Here is a 27,190-nt window from a genome sequence, read left to right as displayed (position 1 = left end):
TGTAACGATATATCTGTAAGAGACATTAGTTAGTGATAGATTCCTTACCGACCCACCCATCCTCCCCGTTCTGCGAACCGATATCTAGGGTTAAGGTCATCCCCTTTCAGGGCCCTAGTTTCATGGCACCAGTGTTGGTTTTTGGCATGGCTCTGCGCTTCTGGCACGGAAAAGCTGTGTCTAAGAACTGACGTCAGCACGCGGAGGCGGCGTCTACGTACTCCGACGTCATCACGGCGCCCACGACGCCGACGACGGACGTGGAGCCGCAGACGCCGCCTACCGACGTGCAAGGGTACTGCTACGCAAAAGTTTCCGGATCCAGTCTGACGCCTGGGGATATTCTAAGGTAAAGAATCTATCACTTACTAATGTCTCTTACAGATATATCGTTACACAAGTAGTAACTTGTGCATTACCTTCTAAGGCAACACAAAAGGCTTAGTGAAGAGATGTCCATATACCTAGAGGCTCTTGCACAGCAAAATAAAGAGCCACAAGAGGAGCATTAGGAAGTTTTATATTTTGGAAATATTAACCCCAGGTAACTGAGAGGTCATGAGGAGAAAACTATATGCAGAATGTGGAGGCTAACCCGCCGGAGGGGAAATAACTCGTATCCATCAAGACCTTCACCTCCAGATGATTTCTCATTATATAACACAGTAGTCATGAGAGCAGCAGACACAGAGGGTACTACAGGATACAACTCGAAGAACAACAAAGTGAGGCTTGCTTTTTCATTAGAAATGCTTGTCCCGCTACAAAAGAAAAAACTTTTTGCCATGCTCCTTATTATTGGCCAGGAAAGAAGCCTTTACGAACCTGCTTCTGCGAATGTAGTCCCCTTAACAGTGGAGAAAAAATACAAAACTCATTAGAAGCTGACTGTGAATTGCGATCAACCTATTGAGTATGATGACATCATACATCCCCCAGTACCATTTGCCAGGTTATATGGGGTCCACTGCCAATGGCCACAGACAAGAGGACTCAGATGATCCAGTGGTTGTCACGAAGAAATTGCACAAATCCACAGTTGGGGCCTTTAAAAACACATCGAAAGGCAGACCTATCAGGCAACCAACCCTCCCAGTGACTATCAACTGAGATCCATCCCATGCAGAGTGGGGTGCACACATCAGGGCTCAAGATCAGGGGACGGTAGACACCACAGGAAGCAGTGAACCTCAAAAATGTGTTTGATCTTCACACAGTATTTCTAGTGTTAAAAGCATTCCACATGCAAGTTGCAGGGAAGGTAGTGCAATTTCAAACACACTAACATCATGATCTTTTACTTGACAAGCAGGGGTTGGCACAAGAGCCAATACCCTAACCAAGCTAGCACACAGAATTTGCGGATATGCAATTTGACGGAAACCCTCATTAAAACATAACACCCTCCATGAATACATAGAGGCAAACATGCACCCCACTCGATCAGGAATCTCTCACAATTGGGAGCTTCACAAAGGGGTGGTAAATACAACCTTTTCAGAAGTTGCGAGCACAATTCTAAACTATTTACGCACAACCAAATGCAAAATGCCCGAAAATGTATCCAGGTTTCCTCACCATGATTCCTTGGCTCTTGAAGACCTAGAGCTTGGGTACCCTTGCCTAAAAGGCATATGTATGAAGGTGTTCTAAAAGGTGCAGAGAGGTACCACCTGTGGATGCTATGCAAGAGAAACCCTATTGAATTACTTAATGGGATAAATCCATTATGCAATGTCTATGTAATTGAATACTTTCTTATGCCTCTAGACAATTATTCTTGTTTGATGTAGTCTCCAAGGGTCATCATGGAAGAATCTTTTTTTTCTCTCTACACCAGTAAGTATGTGAGCCTATAAGCTGTAAAAACGATGTCCACCAGAATCAGTGCTTACTCCTTGTGGCACTCTAACCTGGTACTAGCACAGCTAATGAGACATTCTTTGAATTGATGCACAAAGCAGGCCTTGTACTGCTTAACTTTAAACTGGCTTTTGAATCTCAATTACATCCTTGGTTAGAGGAAGTGAATTACAAGCCTGAATATTTGGAGAACCTTACCTTCAGACACATGGAGAGAGTACTCATTAAGTTCAACCTGTATTTATTTTGTAAGACTGATATGTATTATGAACCAGTTAGTTAAGCTTCCTGCCCTTTTCCAATATCTGTAATGATGTTCTTGCTGGAAAACAAGCACCTAAGTAAAAAAATTATGGTGCACACAACAGCAAATAGAGTTCTCCCAGTTTTAAAGGGGACAGTTAGAAGATGGATGGTGCATACTATCCAAACAAGTTGTGTTCTGACAGGGAAAACATTTGATAAACACTGAAATCATATTCCATAAGGAGCAATATTATCCCTAGTTGCTAATGTATCCTTCAGTGACCTGTATGGTAGTAACATCATCCGTGCACACGTTTACAAAAGGCTGGTGGTGTTACCCATTCAAAAAGGGAGGGGCACCTGGGTCAGAAGGTTCTTAAGCCCCTACAGTCCACTCACAGCGTCCACAAACTGTTGCCAAATAATCTGTGCACAGCTTCTGAATTGTGAAGAGATTCCCGCTGCAAAAGGGAAGTTCTGCTCTGTAATCATATGCAACCTGCATGCCTCACTGAGTGCTATAGGGGTGAGCTATAAGGCCAAGTCTCAAAATAAAACTGTACAATACAAAATACCTCTCGCTGTGTCAAGGGAAAATTACCCTGACGATTGCAGCCAGTGGAGCATTGTGGGCCTACCTTCGACATAATAGGAGTCTGCATGATGAATCCTTTGCTAAACTCCCAAAAGGAGGATAAAAGTGGTGTATTTAGAAGGACCGTTTCCAGGCCCAACCTCTAGATGCTGAAGAATGTCCACCATGTGAATCAGGAATAGGTTCAAGCTGCAAAGCTGTTTTACAGGTAAGTAACATTTTCTTTATTTTACCACTACCCTGCGATGCTCTAGTCTTCTTGGCTTTTGAGGTTCTTATATGGCAACAAAGTCTTCTAAAACCTGCAGAAACATGATGAAATCAAGGTATAGCCAGCCTAGTCCTCTTGTGTTCACTCACACCAGACCAGCCATCTTCTCTCAATGTAAGCTAAAGGTAACCTTTGTAGGTCGAAGCCTAGAGCTGTGCACATGCGCTGTCTCGCTGGCGAGATTTAGTGTTTTCAGGAGGTTTCAGTAACGGGCTTTAAGCCCCGCCGCTTTTCCCATTGGCCGGCGTCACATGGCCGGCCATTGGGAAAGAGCTTGTGGTGACGTACACTTTTCTCTATTTTTGCTGTTCCACTTGGACGGACTGACCTGACTTCCTTCTGCCTTAAAAGCTTTGTTATCTTTATGGGGTGAAAAAGATGACCCCATAAAGATAACAAACCAAAGGAAAGCAGGCCGAGGCAAGCCAAGTAGGACAGCAGAAAAACCCGAAAGTATGTAAGGCTGTTGTTTATTCTGGCTCATTTTTTGTTTTCCATTTCCTGTTTCGTTCTGTCTATAACAAGCCTCTGAAGTCGTCTCATGATAATACTGCAAATAATGCAACAGATGTGTTGACCTGATGCTTACAGGTAGGTAACATACAACTCTAAAGCTGATGTGCTTTTGTTTTACAAGTAATTTATTTTAAGCACATTATTCCTATGGGTGTGAATGCAACTCCAAGACTGCATTGATGTGTAAACTGAAAGGATAGCAAACAAGGCGTCACGGCTACACGGAGTCATTTGGTGCCCTTACCCTATGCCACAGACACAGGCAGATGCCAGGAGGCGGGAACTTGAAGCAAATGAACAGCAGGAAGCATGCATCCTCGTGAGAACACTGACGTGAATGTAGTCTGAAATCTGGTAATGTACGCACGCACGGTCGCCACCTAATAAGTGCCCGCATTCACTCTTGGTGCCTTAAAGCCCAGAGTGGTAAATTGATTTAGTAAAATCTACATCTGTTTTCTCTTCTCACCTAATAACTTCTTAATGAGTTCTAAGGGCTTGTGTGAGAGCCAGCCCATTAGCACTAATTGATCCAAGGGTGCAGACGTAGGGAGTAGCTGATATGGCATGGGAAAGGTTAAAGGTTACTTGCACATTTTACTTTTGGGGGGGGTTATAGCTTGGCGCCTGGGAATAGTGCCATTAATGGTTTTACGGTGGTGTTTATGGACTAATGGATCAACCCAGATCTTTATAAATCTATTACTTTACAGCTGATACTGCTAGACCGCAGCTCAGTGTCCTGTATGACAACACATATATTAAACAACCAAAGAGTGACTTAGTGAATGAATAAGATTAGTAAGTTTTCTTAGACCAATTTGGACAGACCACCAAAGGTAAGCTATTCCTTACGGTCACAAATAAAGGTTATACACCCATAACAAGGCAAAACACTGCCATTAAGGGCATACCATGCCCTCGTGATTAGAAAAATGAAAAAAACTTTTTTCTTTTTAGAAAAACCCTCACTCACCACTAATTGGTGACATGCTTCATCATTGGGTTCCCGCTGGGGGGACCGAATGTCCACCCCAGCGTGCTACTACGCCTGGTTACAGAGGAGCTGGTTCGTGATGTGGGAAAACAGTGCAAAAAAACTAATGAGTGATTTTAAACTATGTGTGACATTAAAAAATGCAAGGTTGTAACCTAGATACATTTTTGTAAAGGTCAACCAGCATTAGGTTAAAAACAGTGTAAAACTGACTATACAGGGTTCTGTATTATGAAACCCGTGTCCTTAGTCAAAATTGGTCAACATGTTTCTGCTATAAATTAGCAATTTCGCTCAGCATTCGTCAGGACCCAAAAAATATCCTCCAGTGGTATGCACTCACTAAGGTGCACCCTCCCGTGGGGATTTTAATGTGAAAAATTCATTCTGTGATTTACTCACGGACATTACCCGTAGAGGCTCACCAGACTTCGCTGGAGCCAAATACCTGTAGAAAAACGGGAGACAAAGGAAGACACACATGACATCACATAAAGACATGTACCTACATGTATTCAATAGGCATATTCCCCTTTAATCAACATACTGTGTGCATCACCCTTTCGCATACGTTATCACCTGTGTGGCAATATCACAACCGTTTGTTTGCCTTGTCAAGGGTTGTGGACCCTCCTCTTCATTAAACTAATGTGGCTGGGTACAATTTTCCGTTGCTTACAGAAACAATTTAAGTTTGTTCCTATACAATATGCCATAGGGACCACTTTTGTTTGTCCCCGGTTTCTTGTATACTAAATTTATCCATAGTTCGTAGCAACACCCCCTTTGAAAATAGTCGTCAGTAAAAGAATTGTGGCTATATTTAAAAATTATTTTGTATATATGGAAGACCAAGTCTCGTATGGACGAACACTCACTTATCAGAAGCGAGTACCCTCTTCCTGGGCTCCAGCGGCTCTAGTAACCTTCACGCCGTGTTTATACTAAATACAGGGAAGGGATAGAAGAGTTTTTTAGTTGTTTGGTTGTATCTTTGTTTTCGAGCAAAGTAGGGAGTATCGGAACGAACCCCCTCTTAAGGAAAAAAGGGGAGAGACTTACTTGTACACAAGCGACTCCCCGTCGACTACCTAAATGTAGCATTGCCGATGGCCCGAACGGTAAGGAAGCCTGCGGGTCTTGCGTATTTTGAATAGGCTAATTCCGGTCACCTGTGCAACGCGCTATTGCGTCCCTGTCTAGCAATTAAAGGGGACATCTCCCTTTTTGCCTTCGTAGCAGATATTCAACACTCTGTGAACAAGTTAAATTATTGAACGTAACCAAGAATTGACTCCATAAATAATGTGCATAATAAAAGAATTGAACATATGCATTATGAGCTTAAATGGAGATCTGTTTGGTTCTTGAGAAAAAATGTACGCAAGTGTGTCTTCATGCCTTTCAAAAGATCGGGTACTTTATTGAACACTGTGGTGACATTACACGGAGACCCGTATGGTTTCTGAAACGCATGCGTGCAAGGGTACCTGCGCATATTCAAACCACGAGTGTTTTATCATTTACGAAGATAACCCCTTAATTATTGTACATGATGTAATTCGATCAGCCCATCATTATAAAAATGTTTGATTTTTAGTACTCTCGGGGAAATATTTGCTTGTGAATGAAAGTCTTTACACACTTAATTTACAGGCACTGTATTACACTCTACTACTCTCTACTATTCTCTACACTACACACTCTACTACACACTCTACTACCACCCACTCTCTACTACCCACTCTCTACTACCCACTCTACTACCCACTCTCTACTACCCACTCTCTACTACCCGCTCTCTACTACCCACTCTCTACTACCCATACTACCCACTCTCTACTACCCACTCTACTCTACTACACAGTCTATTACTCTCTACTATTCTCTACTAACTATAGTGTTCGAGGCATGTGGGCTGCTGAATTCATATCTGTGCATAGACCGCCACCTAGTGTTGGGTCCGGATGATTGCACATTGTTGTCCTGGAAGAGTCTTCGAAGTATCACGAGATAGGTGGCTCCTCCCCTGGACTACAGTGCGCATGGGCATCGCCTCCATCCCCAGATTGTTTTTTTCCGCCATTGGGTTCGGATGTGTTTCGGTTCCCTCTGTCGGACCCGATAGTTGTTCAACTTCTACTCGAGACCAAAAGGTCTTTAGGCTGGGCGTCGGTATAGTTGCGTACGGGCTTCTTTCTGACTCTCAGCTCCGATCTCTTGCTGCCCTTCCACGTGCTTTCGGCGCGGACGGGCCTACTCTACAACTTTTGCTATGGAGCGGACTCCATTCAAAAAGTGTCCGCTGTGTCACTCCAAATATTCACACCTCGACGTGCACCCTGTGTGCAATACCTGTTTGTCGCCGGATCACCGCGAAGACACCTGCATGGCGTGTTCGAAGTTCCGAAGCAAGAAAACTTTAAAGATTCGCCGGGCCAATCGGCTCCAGGCTCAGTTATCGGCTTCGGCGCCCCCACCAGATGACATTTTCCAGGAATCTGTCGAGGGAGAAGACGACGTGCGAGGGTCGGACTCTGGCCCCGCGTCCGAGGAGGAGACCTACGACGCGGGTGAGGAGGACTTTGACGAAGTCTCCGACGAGGTAGGGGACGACGATCAGGCTTGTGCCACGATGGGGGATAGCTCAGAGGAGGAGCATCCCCAACCAGACTCAGGGGTTATTCCCCTCCGAACGGCCCAGGTCGAGGGATCGCCTTCGGGCCTTACCCAAGATCTAACTATGAGTCCTACGTCCCGCCTCCGGGCCCGGTCACGGACATTTCTAAGACATCACTTATGTTGAAGAAAACGAAAGTGAAGCCAACTGGTCACGCACCCTCGGATGCGAAACCGAAACTGAAAGTTGCGCTGGTAAAGAAGGTTCTGGAGCCACTCCAAAATGGCCGACCCGAAGCCCTCGGGGTCGGCGCCGAAGGCGAAGGCCTCCGACGCGGCCGCGTCGGCGTCGAAAGGGGTCGGGGACCCGAAGACGGTTCTGAAGAAGCGTCAGGGCGACGACGCGCATAGGCATGGGGCGTCGGCCCCGAAGAGGAAGCCTACCGGCGATCAGGCTCTCGAAGATGAGGGGTCGCTCGAGCCGGTTCAGCCCTCGGCAGCCTTTACGAAGAAAGTGGGGGAATCCTTACAGCGGATCCGAAAGTCCACTGTGGTTCCCGCTCAGGACACTGTAGTGCCTACGCTCACGCCTAAGCCTACTAAAGAGCAAACGCCCATTCGTTTCACCCTTCCACCCAAGTCGGCGCCGAAGGCCTTCGCGCCGAAACAGGGCGGACACTCAAAGGAGGTATTGACGCCGAAAGCTGCCTTGGTGGTCTCGAAGCTTCGGCTCCAGCCGCTTGCGGTGGAGGAACGTCGTGAGGTAATCATCGACGCCGACACCGGGAAACTGTCGCTCCTCAAACGAAAAATTACGTCGGAGCCGGCGTTGGAACCTTTTAAGATCCCGCTCAAAAACAAGAAGTACTCTGCGGACTCTTCGGCTCTGGTGGAACCTGTGTCCCCACAGGCCTTGGAACACTCGCCGACGCATTCCCCCGAGGCTGATGTGGACGAGGAAGATGCCGAGTACAACTATCCTGCGTACTCGGATCCGGAGGAGGAGCATGTGCCTTGGGCCGCAGGAGGCGACACAGAAGACCCGCAGTCGGGTCAGGACACTCAACTTTTCGCCGCCAAGACGTCCCCGACAGAGGACTCGGCGGCCTTCAATGCTGATGGGTCCTCCCTTTGAGCCACTGCACTCTTGTGAGCTCCAGTTTTTAACTTGGAAGGTTGCGTTCTTAGTAGCAATTACATCGCTACGGAGGGTTAGCGAACTGCAGGCGCTCACCATCCAAGAACCTTTCTTCCAGGTACATGCTAACAGGGTGGTGCTCCGCACTAACCCTAAATTCTTACCCAAAGTGGTCTCACAATTCTACATAAACCAAACAATTGAGTTGCCGGTGTTTTTCCAAAACCCAGAGACGCTGGCGGAGCGCATGCTCCACACCCTTGATGTTAAGAGGGCCTTGATGTACTATGTAGACAGGACAAAGGATTTTCGCAAAACCAAACAGCTTTTTGTTGCTTTTGCCACACACCACAAGGGAAACGCTATCTCCAAAGCGGGGATTGCTAGGTGGATAGTAAAGTGCATTCAGATCTGTTACGCTAAAGCTAAGCGCACTCTCACTATCCCACCGAGGGCCCACTCCACCAGGAAGTTGGGGGCCTCTATGGCTTTCCTAGGTAACATTCCCTTAGAAGATATCTGTAGAGCAGCCACATGGTCTACCACACACACTTTCACTAAGCACTACTGTGTAGACGTGCATTCCAAACAGCAGGCAGCTGTTGGTCAGGCTGTTCTAAAAACGCTTTTTCAGACTGCTGCAGCTGGCACGGGCGGCCGCCGTTAATGGAGGGACTGCTATGTATTCTATGCACAGATATGAATTCAGCAGCCCACATGCCTCGAACTGCAAATGCTACTTACCAGTATGCATCTGTTCTTGGCATGTAGGGCTGCTGACATTCATATCGCCCGCCCTCCTCCCCGGCGCCTGTAGCAGCTGCAGTATTCATTCATACAAAACACATATGCTCATAGCATGGTCATCACTCACATTCTTCACTCCATCTCTGCCAATGGCTAAAAACAATCTGGGGATGGAGGCGATGCCCATGCGCACTGTAGTCCAGGGGAGGAGCCACCTATCTCGTGATACTTCGAAGACTCTTCCAGGACAACAATGTGCAATCATCCGGACCCAACACTAGGTGGCGGTCTATGCACAGATATGAATGTCAGCAGCCCTACATGCCAAGAACAGATGCATACTGGTAAGTAGCATTTGCAACACGCTCTACTACACGTTCCCTACTCTCTACTACACACTCCCTACTACTCTCTACTACTCTCTACTGCTCACTCTATACTACTCACTCTATACTACACTCTACTACACACACTACTACACACACTAGTACACACTCCCTACTACACTCTACTACTATCTACACTACTCACTCTACACTACTCACTCTACACTACTCACTCTATACTACTCACTCACTACTCTACTACACACTACTACACACTCTACTACGCACTCTACTACGCACTCACTACTCTACTACACACTCTACTACACACTCTACTACACACTCTACTACGCACTCTACTACGCACTCTACTACGCACTCTACTACGCACTCTACTACGCACTCTACTACGCACTCTACTACGCACTCTACTACGCACTCTACTACGCACTCTACTACACACTCTACTACACACTCTACTACACACTCTACTACTACACACTCTACTACTACTCACTCTACTACTACTCACTCCCTACTCTCTACTACACACTCTACTACTCTCTACTATTCTCTACTACTCACTCTATACTACTCACTACTACACACTCACTAATCTACTAAACACTATTACTCTCTACTATTCTCTACTACTCACTATACTACACACTCCCTACTTTACTACACACTCTACTACTCTCTACTACTCTACTATTCTCTACTACTCACTCTATACTACACACACTCTACTACACACTCACTACTCTCTACTATGCTCTACTACTCACTCTATACTACGCTCTACTAACTCTATACTACACACTCTACTACACACTGACTACTCTACTACACACTCTACTACACACTCTACTACTCTCTACTGTGCTCTACTACTCACTATACTACACACACTACTACACACTCACTACTCTACTACACACTCTACTACGCTCTACTATTTTCTACTACACACTACTATTTTCTACTGTTCGAGGCATGTGGGCTGCTGAATTCATATCTGTGCATAGATCGCCGCCTAGTGTTGCGTCCGGATGATTGCACATTGTTGTCCTGGAAGAGTCTTCGAAGTATCACGAGATAGGTGGCTCCTCCCCTGGACTACAGTGCGCATGGGCATCGACTCCATCCCCAGATTGTTTTTTTCCGCCATTGGGTTCGGATGTCTTTGGTTCCCTCTTGTCGGAATCAATAAAATTAACTTAACTTTACTCGAGACCAAAAGGTCTTTAGGACTTGCGTCGGTATTGTCTTGCGTTCGGCTCCAAGCCAAGCTTGTACTTCCGCGTGCTTTCGGCGCGGAGGGCCTAGTCGACGCTCCAGACTCTTCGACCATCCATCATGGAACGAAGTCCATTCAAACGATGTCCGGTGTGTAACTCGAAGTACCCACACATCGATGTCCACCCGGTGTGCAACAAGTGCGTGTCGCCGGACCACGACTAGGCCAAGTGTATGGCCTGTTCAAGGTTCCGGTCCAAGAAAACACTCAAGCTCCGTCGAGCTGCGCGCCTGGAGGCCCAGCAATCTGCATCGGCGCCTACGGACATTTTTGATGCAGGGGAGGTTGAGGATGAAGATATCCAAGACATCTCAGAATCTAACCCCGCGTCGGAGGTCGAGGACGACTCAGACGCCGAGGCCGAAGATTTCGGTGAAGTCGTCGAGGAGGTAGGGGACGGCGACGGCGACGGGGCCTTTGGGGCCATGGAGGATAGCTCAGACGAAGAGCTTCCTCAAACTAACTCCGGGGCCGTTCAAATAAATAAGGCCCAGGTCGAGGGATCGCCTTCGGGCCTTACCCGAAACCTTGTTGTGGGTTCCTCGGCCCCGCCTGCTGGCCCGGCCACGGACATTGGTACTGATTCACTCCCGGTGACACAGAAACCGAAAGTGAAATCTACGGTCTCGACGCCAGATATCGAAACCGAAAGTGCGCATCGCATTGGTCGGATCGATGACTTCGGAGGCCTCGGCGCCGAAGAAATCTAAGATGGCCGTCGAGCCGAAGAGCCACGTCAAAATGGCCGACCCGAAGGCTACTACGTCGAAGCCGAAAGTTATGGGGTCGGACGCGGCCGCATCGGCGCCGAAGACTGTCGACGCCGGCACGGGTCGACCCGATCACAAGAAGACGGTCGACGACCCCAAGAGGTCTCTTACCGACCCGAAGAAGCGGCCAGACGACCCGAAGACCCTCTCTGCCCCGCTTCCACACGACAAGGCCAAAGGAACTGCACCGAGTGTGTCGACTCCGAGGGGATCCTAGTCGGACTCCACTCCAAAACAAACCTCTAAAGACTCTGTCGAACCGGCGCGCCCATCCGCCACGTTCACAAAGAAGGTTACGGAGTCCCTACAGCGCATTAGGGACGGCGCCGCAGCAGTCGTGCCGAAGGACCCTCCGCAGGCCAAGCCTCTGGAGAAACCGGCAAAGGCGCCCACGCCAATCCTTTTCACCTTGCCGCCTAAAACGGCGCCGAAGGCTTTCGCTGCTAAATCAGGGGCCGGCGTGCCCGAGAAGGTATCTTCGACGCCGAAGGCATCGTTGGTGGTCCTCGGCCCACGGCCTCGACAACTTTCAGAGGAAGAGCGTCAAGAACATTTCATCGACGCTGAAACGGGCAGGCTTTCCCTCCTGAAGAGGAAAATCACCCCGGAGCCCCAATTGGAGTCGTACAAGATCCCACTCAAACAGAAGATGGACTCTGCTGGTAATCCAGCCTTGGTGGAGCCCATTTCACCACAGGCTCACGAACTCTCGCCCACTCACTCCAATGTGGACGCTGGTGAGGGCGACGACGAGGATAAATACAGCTATCCCGTCTACACAGACCCAGAGGATGTGGCAGAGCCCTGGTCTGCTGGTGGTGAGCCTGGGGACCCGCATTCTGGGCAGGACCCTCAGCTCTTCTCCGCGAAAACTTCCCCCACTGAGGACTCTGCGGCTTTCAATGCCCTCATTGAGCGGGCAGCGGCCAATCACAACGTCGAGCTGCATGCTGACCCTGTGGACGTCGACTTCCTCTTTGACACCTTTTCTGTCTCTGAAAAGACTGTAAAAACACTGCCAATGCTGAAGGGTGTTTTAAAGCACGCTGCTGAGGTCTTCAAAGAACCCACCAGGGCGAGAGTCATCAACCCAAGGATCGACAAAAAGTACAAGGCGGCGCCCACTGATCGAACTTATATTAAGGGACAGTTGCCTTTGGACTACCTGGTTGTCTCCAATGCCCGGAAGAGGGCCAACTCTCAGACTATGGGTGATGCTCCTCCCCCAGACAAAGAATCAAAAGTCTTTGAGGCTTCGGGGAAGAGGGTGGCAGCACAGGCAGCCAACATATGGCGCATTTCTAACACGCAGGCGCTCCTGGCGCGTTATGACAGGGCACACTATGATACCCTAGAGACCCTTTTACAACACCTACACGATCAATATAAGGAAGGGGCTGAAATGTTAATACAGGAGGGGAAGCTGATCTCCAACGCTTCCATAAAGTGCGCTCTGGACACGGCTGACACCGCCGCACGTGCAATTAACACTAGCGTTATGCTTCGTAGACATGCATGGCTACGGATATATGGGTTCAAGCCGGACATTCAAACCACCATCTTGAACCAAACGGTCAACCCAGATCCCCTGTTTGGCCCAGAGGTTGATACCACCCTTGAGAAGATGAAGAAGGACACCGACACTGCAAAATCCATGGGTGCCTTGCAGTCCCAGCAGTTTCGGAGTGGGTCCTTTCGTCGCTCCAATATTAGAGGCACCTCAAGGGGTCAACTTTCGCAGTCCGCGCAGTTCTACAAAGGCAACACCCAGACTACTTATGCCAACAAGGGTCGAGGTGGATACCGCGGCAACAACGCCAAGGGCAGAGGACGTGGCAACAACAGTTCCAGGTCCTCTACCGCCAACAAACAGTGACGCATTGTCACTGCCCCCGGCCACACAACACCGGTCGGGGGAAGACTCCAGCAGTTCCTGCCCGTGTGGAAGCCCATCACCACGGATAGGTGGGTCAGAAAGCTTATCCAATTTGGTTATTGTCTGGAGCTCACATCCACTCCACCCAACATACCCCCAAGGCACCGTCCTATGTCCGGCGAGCATTTGCACTTATTGCAGCAGGAGGTCACAGTAATGCTGCAAAAAGGGGCAATAGAGCTCGTGCCCTTGCAGGAAAGAGGCTCGGGAGTTTACTCCCTGTACTTCCTGATTCCAAAGAAGGACGGATCCCTCAGGCCCATCCTGGATCTCAGGCCCCTCAACTTTTACATCCTGTCCGAGCATTTCCACATGCTAACACTGCAGCAAGTTCTCCCACTGCTTCAACAGGGGGACTTTCTAGCAACTCTGGACCTGAAGGATGCGTACTTCCACATTCCGCTACATCCTTCACACAGAAAATACCTCAGGTTCACCATCCAAAACCAGCACTACCAATTCAAGGTTTTGCCTTTCGGGGTCACCACTGCACCCAGGGTATTCACAAAGTGCCTGGCAACGGTGGCGGCGCATCTCAGACGTCAAAACATCCACGTCTACCCCTATCTGGACGACTGGCTCATTCAGGCGACGTCGGCCCAGCAGTGCGCCGACCACGTGTCCCACACCATTCACCTCCTGCACGATCTGGGATTCTCACTGAATTACCCAAAATCCCATCTCCAGCCCGCCCACATATGGCAGTATCTGGGTGCGACAATAGACACTCTGGCGGCCACAGCCCAGCCAAATTCGGTGAGAGTCGGCATCATTCAATCGCTGATCCAAAAATTCAAACCTCAACACTCGCTTCCAGCAAGAGTGTTCATGCAGTTGATAGGCATGACGGCCTCCTGCAACTCCATTGTCCCGCACGCCAGACTACATATGCGTCCGCTTCAGGAGTGCCTAGCACGTCAATGGACTCAGGCTCACAACCAGTTGAAAGACCTAGTGTTAGTGAGTGGTCGGGCATACAACTCTCTGCATTGGTGGAATCCACAAAACCTTTGCAAGGGCCGACCGTTCCAGGAGCCTGTGCCAGAGATTATCCTGACCGCGGACGCCTCTCTCCAGGGATGGGGAGCGCATGTACTCCAATACACTGTGCAGGGACTGTGGACGCAGCAACAGGGGAAGATGCACATCAATGTTCTAGAACTGATGGCGATCTTCATGGCACTGAAGGCTTTCAAAGTACATCTATGCAACAAGGTTGTGTTAATTCGGACGGACAACATGACGGCAATGTACTACATTCAAAAGCAGGGAGGCACACACTCTCTGCAGCTGTCTCATCTGGCTCAGAGCATGTGGAAGTGGGCCATTCAGAGGAACATCTTCCTCATGGCATAGCACCTCCCGGGCAAGGACAATCAGATGGCGGACCTGCTCAGCAGGCACAGCCACCAGATGCACGAGTGGGAGATACATCCATCAGTACTCCAGCCGTACTTCCAAAGGTGGGGTCATCCAGAGATAGACCTGTTCGCCACAAAAGAGAACGCAAAATGCCAAAGCTTCGCCGCCAGGTTCCCACACCCACAGTCGCAGGGCAATGCGATATGGATGAACTGGTCAGGCAAATTTGCGTACGCTTTTCCCCCAGCACCTCTGATACCGCTGGTGGCACGCAAGCTCAGGCAGCACTCGATGACTCTCATCCTGGTTGCTCCAACGTGGGCTCGCCAACCATGGTACACCACATTTCTAGAACTGTCCGTGGTACCGCATCAAAGGCTACATCTCACACCCAGCCTTCTGACGCAGAGCCATGGCGACATTCAGCACCCAGATCCGCAACAGCTCAACCTGGCGATCTGGCTCCTGAAGTCCTAGAGTTTGGCTACCTAAACTTACCTCCCGACTGCATGGGCATCATTCGGGAGGCGAGAAAGCCCACTACTAGAGCATGCTATGCGGCAAAATGGAAGCGGTTTGTCATTTATTGTGCGAACCACGGCATTAACCCGCTGGATGCGTCTATTCAGAACATCATCTGTTACCTTTTCCATCTGTACAAGTGTAATCTGGCCTATACTTCCATTCATCTGTCTGCAATGGCCGCTTATCTCCAAAATAGACAGCACCTTTCAATCTTCAAGGTGCCTGCCATCAAGGCTTTTTTGGAAGGCCTCAAACGAGTCATTCCACCACGTACTCCACCAGCCCCTGAGTGGAACCTCAATGTGGTTCTTACCAGGCTGATGGGTCCTCTCTTTGAACCACTGCATTCCTGCGAGATTCAATTCTTGACATGGAAAGTGGCTTTCCTCGTAGCAATTACATCGCTACGGAGGGTTGGTGAATTACAAGCCCTCACAATCCAAGAGCCATTTATCCAAATTCATTCAAACAGGGTGGTGCTCCGCACTAATCCTAAGTTTCTGCCCAAGGTTGTGTCTCAGTTCCACATCAACCAAACAATCGAATTACCTGTTTTCTTTCAAAATCCTGAATCATTGGCGGAGCGGATGCTCCATACCCTTGACGTTAAATGGGCCCTAATGTATTACATTGATAGGACCAAGGATTTTAGAAAGACTAAGCAACTCTTTGTCGCCTTTGCACCACACCACAAAGGTAACCCTATTTCCAAGGCAGGTATTGCTAGGTGGATCGTTAAATGTATCCAGATCTGCTATCTGAAAGCTAAGCGTACTCTTACCATTCCACCAAGAGCCCACTCCACCCGAAAGTTGAGGGCCTCTATGGCATTCCTTGGAAACATTCCTTTGGAAGACATATGTAGAGCAGCCACATGGTCTACCACACACACATTTACTAAGCATTACTGTGTTGATGTGCACTCCAAACAGCAGGCAGCTGTAGGGCAGCTGTTCTCAAAACACTTTTTCAAACTGCTGCAGCTGGCACAGGCGGCCGCCGCTAATGGAGGGACTGCTATGTATTCTATGCACAGATATGAATTCAGCAGCCCACATGCCTCGAACCGAATATGCTACTTACCAGTATGCATCTGTTCTTGGCATGTAGGGCTGCTGACATTCATATCGCCAGCCCTCCTCCCCGGCGCCTGTAGCAGCTGCAGTATTCACATATACTCATAGCATGGTCATCATTCACTGAGTTTCACTCCATCTTGGCCACAATGGCTAAAAACAATCTGGGGATGGAGTCGATGCCCATGCGCACTGTAGTCCAGGGGAGGAGCCACCTATCTCGTGATACTTCGAAGACTCTTCCAGGACAACAATGTGCAATCATCCGGACCCAACACTAGGCGGCGATCTATGCACAGATATGAATGTCAGCAGCCCTACATGCCAAGAACAGATGCATACTGGTAAGTAGCATATTCGACACTCTACATCACACTCTACATCACACTCTACATCACACTCTCTACTACTCACTCTCTACTACTCACTCTCTACTACTCTCTCTACTACTCTCTACTACTCTCTCTACTACACTCTCTACTACTCTCTCTACTACACTCTCTACTACACTCTACTACTCACTCTCTACTACTCACTCTCTACTACTCACTCTCTACTACTCACTCTCTACTACTCACTCTCTACTACTCACTCTCTACTACTCACTCTCAACTACTCACTCTCTACCACGCACTCTCTACCACGCACTCTCTACCACGCACTCTCTACCACGCACTCTCTACCACGCACTCTCTACCACGCACTCTCTACCACGCACTCTCTACCACGCACTCTCTACCACGCACTCTCTACCACGCACTCTCTACTACGCACTCTCTACTACGCACTCTACTACTCACTCCCTACCACTCTACTAACTCTCTACTACTCTACAACACTCGCTACTTCTCACACTACTACACACTCTCTACTACTCTACTAACCTCCTACTACACACACTCTACTACACACACTCTACTACACACACTCTACTACACACACTCTACTACACACACTCTACTACACACACTCTACTACACACACTCTACTACACACACTCTACTACACACACTCTACTACACACACTCTACTACACACACTACTACACACACACTACTACACACACTCTACTACACACACTCTACTACACACACTCTACTACACACACTTTACTACACACACTCTACTACACACACTCTACTACACACTCTCTACTACACACTCTATTACACACTCTACTACACACTCTACTACACACTCTACTACACACTCTACTACACACTCTACTACACAAACTACTACACACTCTTCTACACACACTACTACACACTCTTCTACACACACTACTACACACTCTTCTACACACACTACTACACACACTACGACACTCTACTAAACACACTCTACTACTCTCTACCTCTCTACCTGCACACATATACACATATATATACACACACACATATATATATATATATATATATATATATATATATATATTATGCATTTATATATATGTGTATATATATATACATCTGCATATCTATATAAATACATGCATACCTATACATATATGCATACATATGCATGTTATGTACGTGAAAGTTTGAAAAACACTAATAAAAGCAAAGCTAAAAAACCACCTAATTACAAACCGAATTGCTTTAATTTAAACGAGGGCGAGACCTATTGCATTTTCAATGCTTGTTTCCCTTTTCAAACCCTGACAGATGTACATTATGATGTAGACTTGGGTGGCTTAATTTGTATATTTATTTTATCATCACTTATCCCTCACTACCAAACACAATGGTAGCGGAATGTTCAATCATAAAAACATTTTTAAAGCATTGTTACTGGTCAGTAATTTGTTTCATCAACAGTGATGGTTAGAAACCCTGTCTGAGCAAAATGTCATAATGATGCCAAATTAGTGCCAACTTTGGTGAAACCGTGATACAAAGCATTGTTCAGTTGAGGAGTTTATTTGGTGACATTATTCCTTACTACCTTTTTCTATTTTTGTACACTGAGATGTCCTCGCATCTCTTATTATGCAGTAAGTATCTGTTTAGAAACCCTGGCTACGTCTAATCTGTAAGGGCAGTGTCCATTTGAAACAAAAGCAATTTCCTCTTTATTTTTTACCATTGGATTTAAATGTACTGCTATTAGAATATGTGTAATAGTACAACTGTAGATATATACGTTTTCCAAATCTAGTTTATATGTGCAAATGTTTGAGCGGGGTTATTAGGTTTGCTATTGTTATTTACAATGCTTTTTTGCCTAGGCAGAGCCCCTTACTAATAGGCCTGGATGGAGTTTTCTGCAGCTACCTGGGTTCTACATTGGCTAGGTTTTTTTGATGTAGTTATTGACCATACTATTTCCAAGTAAGGGAGGGTGGCATAGATGGCATTGAATGTATTGCTGGGTGCATTACACACAATACCCTGTGTCAACATTTTAGGTCAACCTCCTCTCCTCCGAACTGGACCGGGCAGAATCCTGTGCACCTGCATCATTGACATTTTTGCAACAGGTGAAGAGAAATCTGTTAATTTTGCTTTGATGAATTTTGCAACTATAGCAGCATCTAAAGGTTTAGTAGCCTGCATGTATATTCATTCAAAGTGTATCTTTAGATTGAGCCGCCTAGGACTTATAGATGTCATTGTTTCACCATTGTGTTAGCAGAACACTGCTGTTTGATTGTATATTGGTTTGAAATTAATAATGCTAGGATGCATATTGGAAACCTCAGTTTGGCCATTTTGTCACTTTGGAATGAACGTGCATTTCCATCTTTGAAATATGGGCGTTTTTCCAGGAAAGACTGTAATTAGTATGCTTTCTTTGTCACTCTTAGGTTCTGCGTGCAGGAGCCAACCAGCGCCCTCTTACACCAAATCAAAATCAACAAGGACAGCAGACCGACCCACTGGTGGCTGCAGCAGCTGTAAACTCTGCCCTTGCTTTTGGGCAAGGACTTGCTGCTGGAATGCCAGGTATATGGCCGTTTCCAAAGAGTAAATCAGTTTGGTAGATGTTTGAGAATTACATTGTTGCTTTAGTATGGCAACTTACATGTGGTATCTTTAGAGCATGGAAACAGAGAAAAATTAAAATACATGATTTCCATTACTGATAACTGAAGAGGGGACAATGGTCTCATTTTCCTCTATGTATACATTTCAATGCAAGCATGTTGAAGGCTATACTGGTTGGCGTTGTTAAAATAAGTCACTGGGGCCCATACACATGCCAGCAGATATGGGACCTCTATTTTTAGATCCTGGTTTTGCTGGGTGAACTTATTCTAGTCTGGGTCTTGAATGCTCTCTGAAAGAAAGTTTTTTTTGGGCGTCGGCCAGTGGCGCAGCCAGTGTGATTAACTCTGCCATCGAGCCTAAACCTATAGTGGCTAAGTACCTAGACACCATCTTGGTTGTTTTTTTCAGCCTGTGGATTAAGAAACGCAAAAGTGAGCCGTGGGTTGCGGCTGAATTTCCAGAACAGAAAGCCACATTAATTAACACAGAAATTACTAAAAAGTTAGGGACAATATTGAAACATCCTTGCTCTATGATGTCTTCAATCCTTAGGAAGACCAGATCTGAAAATGCAACTTTTGGAGAATATTGTTTTGCGGTATGAATCCTTTTCTGGATTCACATGCTGTGCATTATTCTGAGATCTAGTGGTTGGTTCCAGAATAGACTTTTGTTTTTGCTTGCTTGGGGCGTTGTTGACCACCATTTAGTGCTAGGTACATCCCTTGTGTGGCGTCAGACGGCGCGCTGAAAGTTCCTGTGCGTGGTAGCCATCTTCAGATTCTTTTTTTTCGCTGTTCGTTCTGGAAGCAAAGTGAGACACTCCGAAGATTTGGATAAAATCCCTGAAAGAATCAAAGAATTTGATTGAAAATACCATCTATCATCGACTACAAAGACAGCGGAGAAGAAAAAAGACCTCTGTGTACTTTTTAAGTCGGTGGCCCAAACGCAAAACGCACATGTATCAAATAGGGGCCATGGAAAATACCCTTTCCAAATGCTGCCCAAAGTGCCACCACAAGAGTGCTCAATGCGATTCACACAACTTTTGTAACCTCTGCCTGCCGAGGGATCACAAGGATAAAGACTACGAGGCCTGTGCGGTTTTCGTCTCAAAGACCCTTCCTCGGCTTTCAGTGTACCTTGAGTATCATTACGCAGCCATGCTCCAAAGCCAAAAACAACCTCCGCTGAGGGACTTGGTCCTCTCAAGCGACGTGGGTGACCTGGGAGTAACCGCAGAATCGACACACGGGGGTCAGATATCAAGATACTCCAAGGGGAGGCTGAGAAGAGGTGTACCGTGAAGAAAGCGACAAAGGACACAGAGAAGAAGACGAGCCAGGTAAGAAACCCTCAACCGTCGCAAACCAATGGCCACAAAAAGAAGGGAAAAGATTGACGAAATCAATACTAAAGGAAACAGCACACCATATGGTGCACATAAAACAATGCCTTAAGCTCAATATCCAAACAGTAAACACTGCTCATATATCTGACACACTTGCTTGACAGTAACACCAACTACTCAATCCTCCAGGTGTACCTGGCAGCAGTTGTAGCCTACACCAGGGGAAATTCATGTAAAAGTTTCTTCACAGCACCTGTCATCAAGAGATGTCTTGAGGGGTCCAAGAGAATTGCACCCCCAAGAAAGGCTCCAGCCAAGATGTGGAGCTTAAACACAGTCCTAACACAACTAATGACAGGACCATTCGAGCCTTGCACAAAGCAGAACTCAAATATATCACCATAAAGACTGCCTTCTTAATGGCAATAGCATCTCTACGACGAGTAAATGAACTGCAAGCGATACCGATTGAGAAATCCTACATGCAAATCCACAAGGACCATGTTATCCTAAGGATACACCCTCAATTCCTATCTAAGGTAGTAGGCAAATTCCACATGAACCTAAGCATACAGCTAGCAGTTTTCTTCCAAAACCTGCAAACATGACTAGAAAGAAGCCTTCATACCCTGGACATAAGGGCTTTACTACACTATCTACAAGAGACAAAACTCCATAAAGCCAATCAATTGTTTGTTTCTTACTCAAGGTCCAACCAAGGGAGCACCTGTGACAAACATTTCACGTTGGATTGTAGATTCAATTCAAGCTTGCTATGCCTCTGCAGGAAAAACTCTTAACACACGGCCAAAGGCCCACTCAACAAGGGGAAAAGGGTCAACTCTGGCCTTTATGGCAAACATGCCAATAGACACCATATGTGCTGCGACGACACGGGCATCCCCACACGCATTCACCAAACATTACTGCGTGGATATACAGATGACTAAGGAAGCTCAAGTGGGACAAAAAGTGCTTCAACACCTGTTTGCAAAGTCTTCCTCATCTTACCATAGCCACCCCAAGGAGGGATAAACCGCTGCATAACCTAATGCAAAGCATACAAATCCAGAAAACTAAATGGCTACTTATCAGTAGGAGTAGTTTTGCAGCTTGAAGTGTTCTGGATTCCCATGCCACCTACCCACCTCCCCCAGAGGAGGAATGCTAACAGGTAGGATAAGATATCACAAAAACCAAAGAACTAACACCTAGAGACAGTCTGATGTCACACAAGGGATAGACCCAAAAAACAAATGGTGGTCGACGCCCCAAGCAAGCAAAAAAGAGAAGAAAAAAAAGTTATTCCAGACCCAACCACTAGATGGTGGAATAATACACAGCATGTGAATCCAGAAAACTCTTCAAGATACAAACTACTCCTACTAATAAATAACCCTTTTGTTATGCATAGGACCCCTTCAATGCAATTTTGTGTTCATTTATTAGAGAGACTATGTTTAAATGTTTTCCCATGTTTCATACAAAATTCACCTTATAAGGATCATACGGATGTGCTGCATGCTTCTTGTTTACACTCAAAACAATAAAAAAAAAAGCGTAGGGCTCATGCTGCTGTCATAAAAGATGGCACAGGTTATGAAAGCAACAATTACTGACCTAGATGTCTCTTAACAGAAGAGCCCTAGCAACCTTTATGGCACTGAAGAGGTATACTAAGATCAATTAGAGAGTTAAGATGTTGAAGACACAATCTCCTGTAATGTTTAGCTATACAGCCTAAATCTAAGGAGACTTCAACGTCATAAAAGCAAATGCATGCATGCTTACAAGCCAGTGTTTTGAAACGGGAGCCTCTGAGTTAAAAAGTAAACTATAGTCCAATGAGCAAGGCTCAACATACGACATAGCCATTGTAAAAAAAATGTCCTTAAATGTTGAAAACAAAAGACCACACTAAGGGCAAATGTACAAGAATGGAAATTTACCTAGCCTACGAGAAGGTAAGTTTCAATTCTATTAAGGAGGCGAGGATTATGCTCATTATTTCTTCGCTTTTATTTAACAAAATTCCAACAGCAGCTCATCATGAACTTAGTAACAACTACATTTCCCATAAGCAGGAAAAACAAACAGTCTCTTCATAGTCCTTCCACGCTGTCCATGTCTCCCAACCAATAACTCATGCTGTCACTTTCTCTTTCTTTGCTGGAGGATCCCTTCCATGTTTAACCATTCTGCTTCGCATTGTCGTTTCCTGAAAGAAACCACAGTGATCAATCACCTTTTCCTGAACATGAAGGAAAACAGGCAAAATACAGGCTCACATCTGCAAGATCGATATCACACTAAAATGAAAGCCATCATCGTGTCAAGCAATGCAAGAAAAATATCATGAACTCAGAGAAGTACAAAAGGTAATTACTTACATCCATACGTGGCGGGACAGCATCCCACGGGCTTGCTGGGAGGGATACTATTCGCCTCCACGTCCTTAATAGAATTGAAACTTACCTTCTCGTAGGCTAGGCAAATTTCTATTCTATGTCCGGACCGGTGGCGAGGATTATGCTCCTTCAAAGCTTGTCGATAACCACCTGAGCCACATTTAGTAGCGACTTAAAATAAAACCTGTTAAAGGTGGAATCCGAAGACCAATTCGCTGCCCTCACAAGATCTTCCAAATGCACACCCAGGCTGAACGCCTTTGAAGCCATCCCCCTCTAGTGGAATGCGTGCCAAAAGCCCTCGTATTAATGCCCGCGTCTTGCATGATCCAAGACACCCAACAGGCTATCGTGGGAGAGGACAACACCCTGAAAGGCTTTTTGAGAGCTATCAGCAATTGTCGTTCGCCCAGGGGCCAAACTTCCTCCGTTGCTTCCTCATAAGCTTTCAAGCATTGCACCACACAGATTTTAGGTGTTTCCGCAAAAGCAGGATAAGAGATGTGCGTGTATTGGATTTGGTCTGTCTACTTACAGTGAAGATAGCCGAGCAGACAGTATTTACAGATCTATACGCTAAGCCTTTCTGAGCCAACTCGGCCAAATAATTAAAGACGTGTCAAACCTGCGACCACTGGATCCACCTCCTGTCGCATACACCAACATACCCATCGCGCCCAGGCTGACCGGTATTGTTTGGACGTGCTGTCCGCCCAAGCTCTGGACAATAGGAGTTAAGCGTGGCACAAAAGGCCAGGCAATCACCAACGTTGCCTGTAATCCGCCATGCCATCAGCTGGGGTGAGCCTTGCTCCACCAGCCGGTGGGAAGTCCCCTCCGGACTCAACAGGAGACGGGGATTTGGGAGGAGTCGCATTGGAGGATCCCAAGAAAGTTTCAGTAGAACCGGAAACCAAACTTGCGAACCTGGGCTGCCACCCGGGTTATCATTGAAAAGGGTGGGGACGCATAACCGCTCTCCCGGCTCCACTCCTGAATGAACGCGTCAAACGCCACCGCCAAAGGATCCGGTCTCTAACTGAAGAACCTTGGGATGTTGACGGTCTAGGCGGCATGCAAAAAGGTCGATGGAGAAAGGACCCCAACGGTCCTGCAGGTACTGAAAGATCTCCGGATCCAGTTTCCACACACTGGCTTCCCGGAGATAACAGGAGTGCCAATCTGCCACAGAGTTCTTCTTCCCCGGGAGGTACTCCGCCGTGACTGATACCGATTGGAGAGGCAAAACCCCCAAAACTGCTTCGCCAAGATCGCCAGGGCCTTGGACCGCGTGCCGCCCAGGTGGTTGATATACCTGACCGCCAACACATTGTCCATTTTCAGAAGGACGGACGCTTGAACTCTGTCTTTGGTCCAGCATCGGACCGCAAAGGAGCCCGCTAGGAGCTCGAGACAATTGATATGAAGCTGTTGTTCTTGAGGAGACCAGCTTCCGGCTGTGGAGAATTCCCCATACCATGCCCCCCAGCCTGACCGGCTTGCGTCCGACTCTATCACCAGGTCGGGGGCTGAACCGAAGATTACTCTTCGGTTCCATGCCTCCAGGTGCGACAGCCACCACTCCAATTCTTCTCGAACTTCGTCTGTCAGTGGGACTGTGAGAAAGTGGCTCTATATATACTGGGCCAAGATAAGGTACAGTGTGTATAGAGTCCACAAACCCCAGAGGTATAACAGAGGTTAAAGCCAGGTGTGACCTTACTCTCTAAAGTGGTATCTTGGTCGAGCAGTAAGGCAGTACCAGAGGACAGTGTAAAGCATTTGTTGCACCCACTCAGTCAGCAAAAGGTTTCACACCCTCAAAGACTGAACTGCAGGCCAATTGTTTTTATATCAAAAATATAGTTGTTTTGTTTTTAGAACCAACAGGTATCAAAATATACTGTTCTCACTATGAGGGGTCTCAGATGAGTACTTTGCAGAAAGGCAATACATTTTGTAAACACAATAGGTACAGAGGTTGCAGTAGGCAACACAATTCTAAACACAATTTAGTATTGAGCTCAATGGTTTTTTCTATATAAATGCAGCCGATTACTTTGTAGATTACTCTGGTAGTTCCAGGACTGGATCCTAGATTCAGTCCTGGGATCTAAGCTGTAAACATTTTAGTAAAATTTTTGTTATTACAGTGATCTTTGAGGAATATACAGCTATTTTAAAAGTTCACACTTAGAAACCTTTCAATGAAAAACTGGCAATGTTATCCAATGGAAGAAAATTCAGGTTGCAGGTAAACTGCGATCTCGTTACTTTTGTAATCCAGTACTGGGCTCCTAGGTCTAGCACTGGGGTCTCAACTTAAAACAGGTAAGTAATTATGTTTCAGTAATTGGTATGATTTTTAAAGAATAGGTCAAGTTTTCAAAAGTAGAGACTTAGAAGAAATTTCACAGAAAAGCACACAATGGATTCCTTTTTTAATTTTTTTATTTATAAAGTTTTACATAGCGCGAACTTGATCCCGAAGGATATCAGAGCGCTTTACAATTTGAGGCAAAGGTAACAAATCAGAACATTAGTCTAACATGGGGAATCTAACACACCTGGGTGAACAAAGTATGTGCTAGACGATGGAGCACAATGACTCAAGGGGAGCAAAACTCAACAATCCTGTACAGGAACAACAACCCAAAAATATGATAATTTACAAGTACAACAATTGACACCATAGTATGTCCGATGTGCCCAGAATTAAATTCTGGACACTCAAAACTCACGCCCTTCGTCTCTCAGCACTCCTAACCCATGTTCTGCCTCCTTCCATCTTCTCTCCACACGTGTAGCTTTTTTTGCGGTTACAAGATGCCTTACTGGCTTCTCTCCTGATCAAAGGTGAGTACTTCGGAATTCGGTTGATTTTATGGGAATATTTTATGTTTTCAAAACTTCACACTTAGATGATTTTTCGAGTCAAACCAGGTAATGTTTTTCAATGGCAGGTAAGTGAGTTACCGGTTTCCAGGTGAGTACTCGACTGGGAAAGTTAGGGTTCTGGTCATAGACTCAGGGGTCCCCCAGGGTCAGGGAGGTACAGTTGGTTCACCCTCAGCGGCCGGGTGCAGAGGTAGTTAGCCCCAATGTTATCCAATGAGGGGCACGGGGGCCTCCGGTTGGTGGCTGCTGGCTAGCCGGCCACGCGGCTGTGGGAGCTGGGCTCCTAGTCACTTGCTCAGGGCAAAGGGAGAACTAGGATAGTACACGGTGCACGGCCAGAGGCACTTGGGCGGCTGGGTGCAGGGTGCTTTTGAGCCGTCGGGCGCTCAATGTTATTCAATGGGGAAAGCAAAAAGGTAACAAAGGCTGCAGACTCTGGGACGTTGATTCTTCAGGTGCGACCACCACTTTAAGAGATAAGTTGAGATCTTGGAAAAGACGTAGGTACCCCAAAGGCAGGCACAGGGGGCTGCAGGGAGCCGGGTGCAGGGATGTCTTTTGGTGTCAAGACTCTTACCCTCGGCTGGTCGTGGTTGGTGGGGGTCCCTGGTTCTGAGGCTGCAGGCGTTGTCTGGTTCGTCGAGGAGGGTCTTTGGGCACTGGACTTCGGGTCCCAGTTGCCGGGGGGACGTCCTCGTGGTCTTGAGTCACTCTGGCACGGGCCAGGCCCGTCAGGTGCAGAGTGGAAAGGTCATGAGCTTCCTGGCGGGCACCAGGGGGTGGTTGTTGAAGCAGAGCCTCTGCTTATGGGAGTCCTAGTCTTTAAGAGGGTCAAGGCAGGCAGGTCCTCCGGGTGTCCCAAGGTTGGTGTCCGCAGGAGTCGCCGGGATAAAGCAGGAGCAGGTTCCAGGATCGACAGGCCGGTAGGGCTGGGTCAAGTCAGTCGGTGTTGTCCTTTTGTTAGCAGCTGCACAGCGAGCCTTCTTCTTCTGGATTTTCTTTCTTCTTTTCTTATCGGGATCTGAGGAAGGAAGGTTCAGAGTGCCCCTAAATACTAAATTATGAGGCGTTACTGGTAGGGCAAGGGCAGGGACCAATAGGTCCCTGTCCTGGGGTGGGTACACCCCCTAGCCTGCTCCTCTCCTGTGGGAGGGGGGCAGGAGCCTAGTTGTGATTGGGCAGGGCTCCCCATCTTCAAGATGGCCGGAGCCCGGGGTCGTGCTTCACCTAGTCTCCCCCACCTGAGGGTT

General features: G+C 47.1%; 1 protein-coding gene across 23 annotated transcripts in view; it reads left to right on the top strand.

Annotated features, from left to right (window-relative positions):
* The window catches only part of PUM1 (pumilio RNA binding family member 1), a 1,043,345-nt gene that overhangs the window by 609,477 nt on the left and 406,678 nt on the right, over positions 1-27,190 (top strand). For 12 of the 23 annotated variants that reach the window (XM_086956842.1, XM_086956845.1, XM_086956844.1 and 9 more), the window contains one exon: positions 19,097-19,235. In XM_086956842.1, coding sequence (XP_086812968.1) covers positions 19,097-19,235 — 139 coding nt within the window. Of the gene's footprint in view, positions 1-18,697; positions 18,770-19,096; positions 19,236-27,190 lie in introns of all 23 variants that reach the window. The other 11 variants (XM_086956835.1, XM_086956828.1, XM_086956827.1 and 8 more) reach the window with 1 other exon arrangement.

The sequence above is a fragment of the Lissotriton vulgaris genome, chromosome 2_1 (assembly GCF_964263255.1).
Source record: "Lissotriton vulgaris chromosome 2_1, aLisVul1.2, whole genome shotgun sequence".
In the NCBI taxonomy this organism is placed as follows: Eukaryota; Metazoa; Chordata; class Amphibia; order Caudata; family Salamandridae; genus Lissotriton; species Lissotriton vulgaris.
The sequence above is the reverse complement of the archived record's forward strand: the minus strand, read 5'-3'. Positions and strand labels throughout refer to the sequence as shown.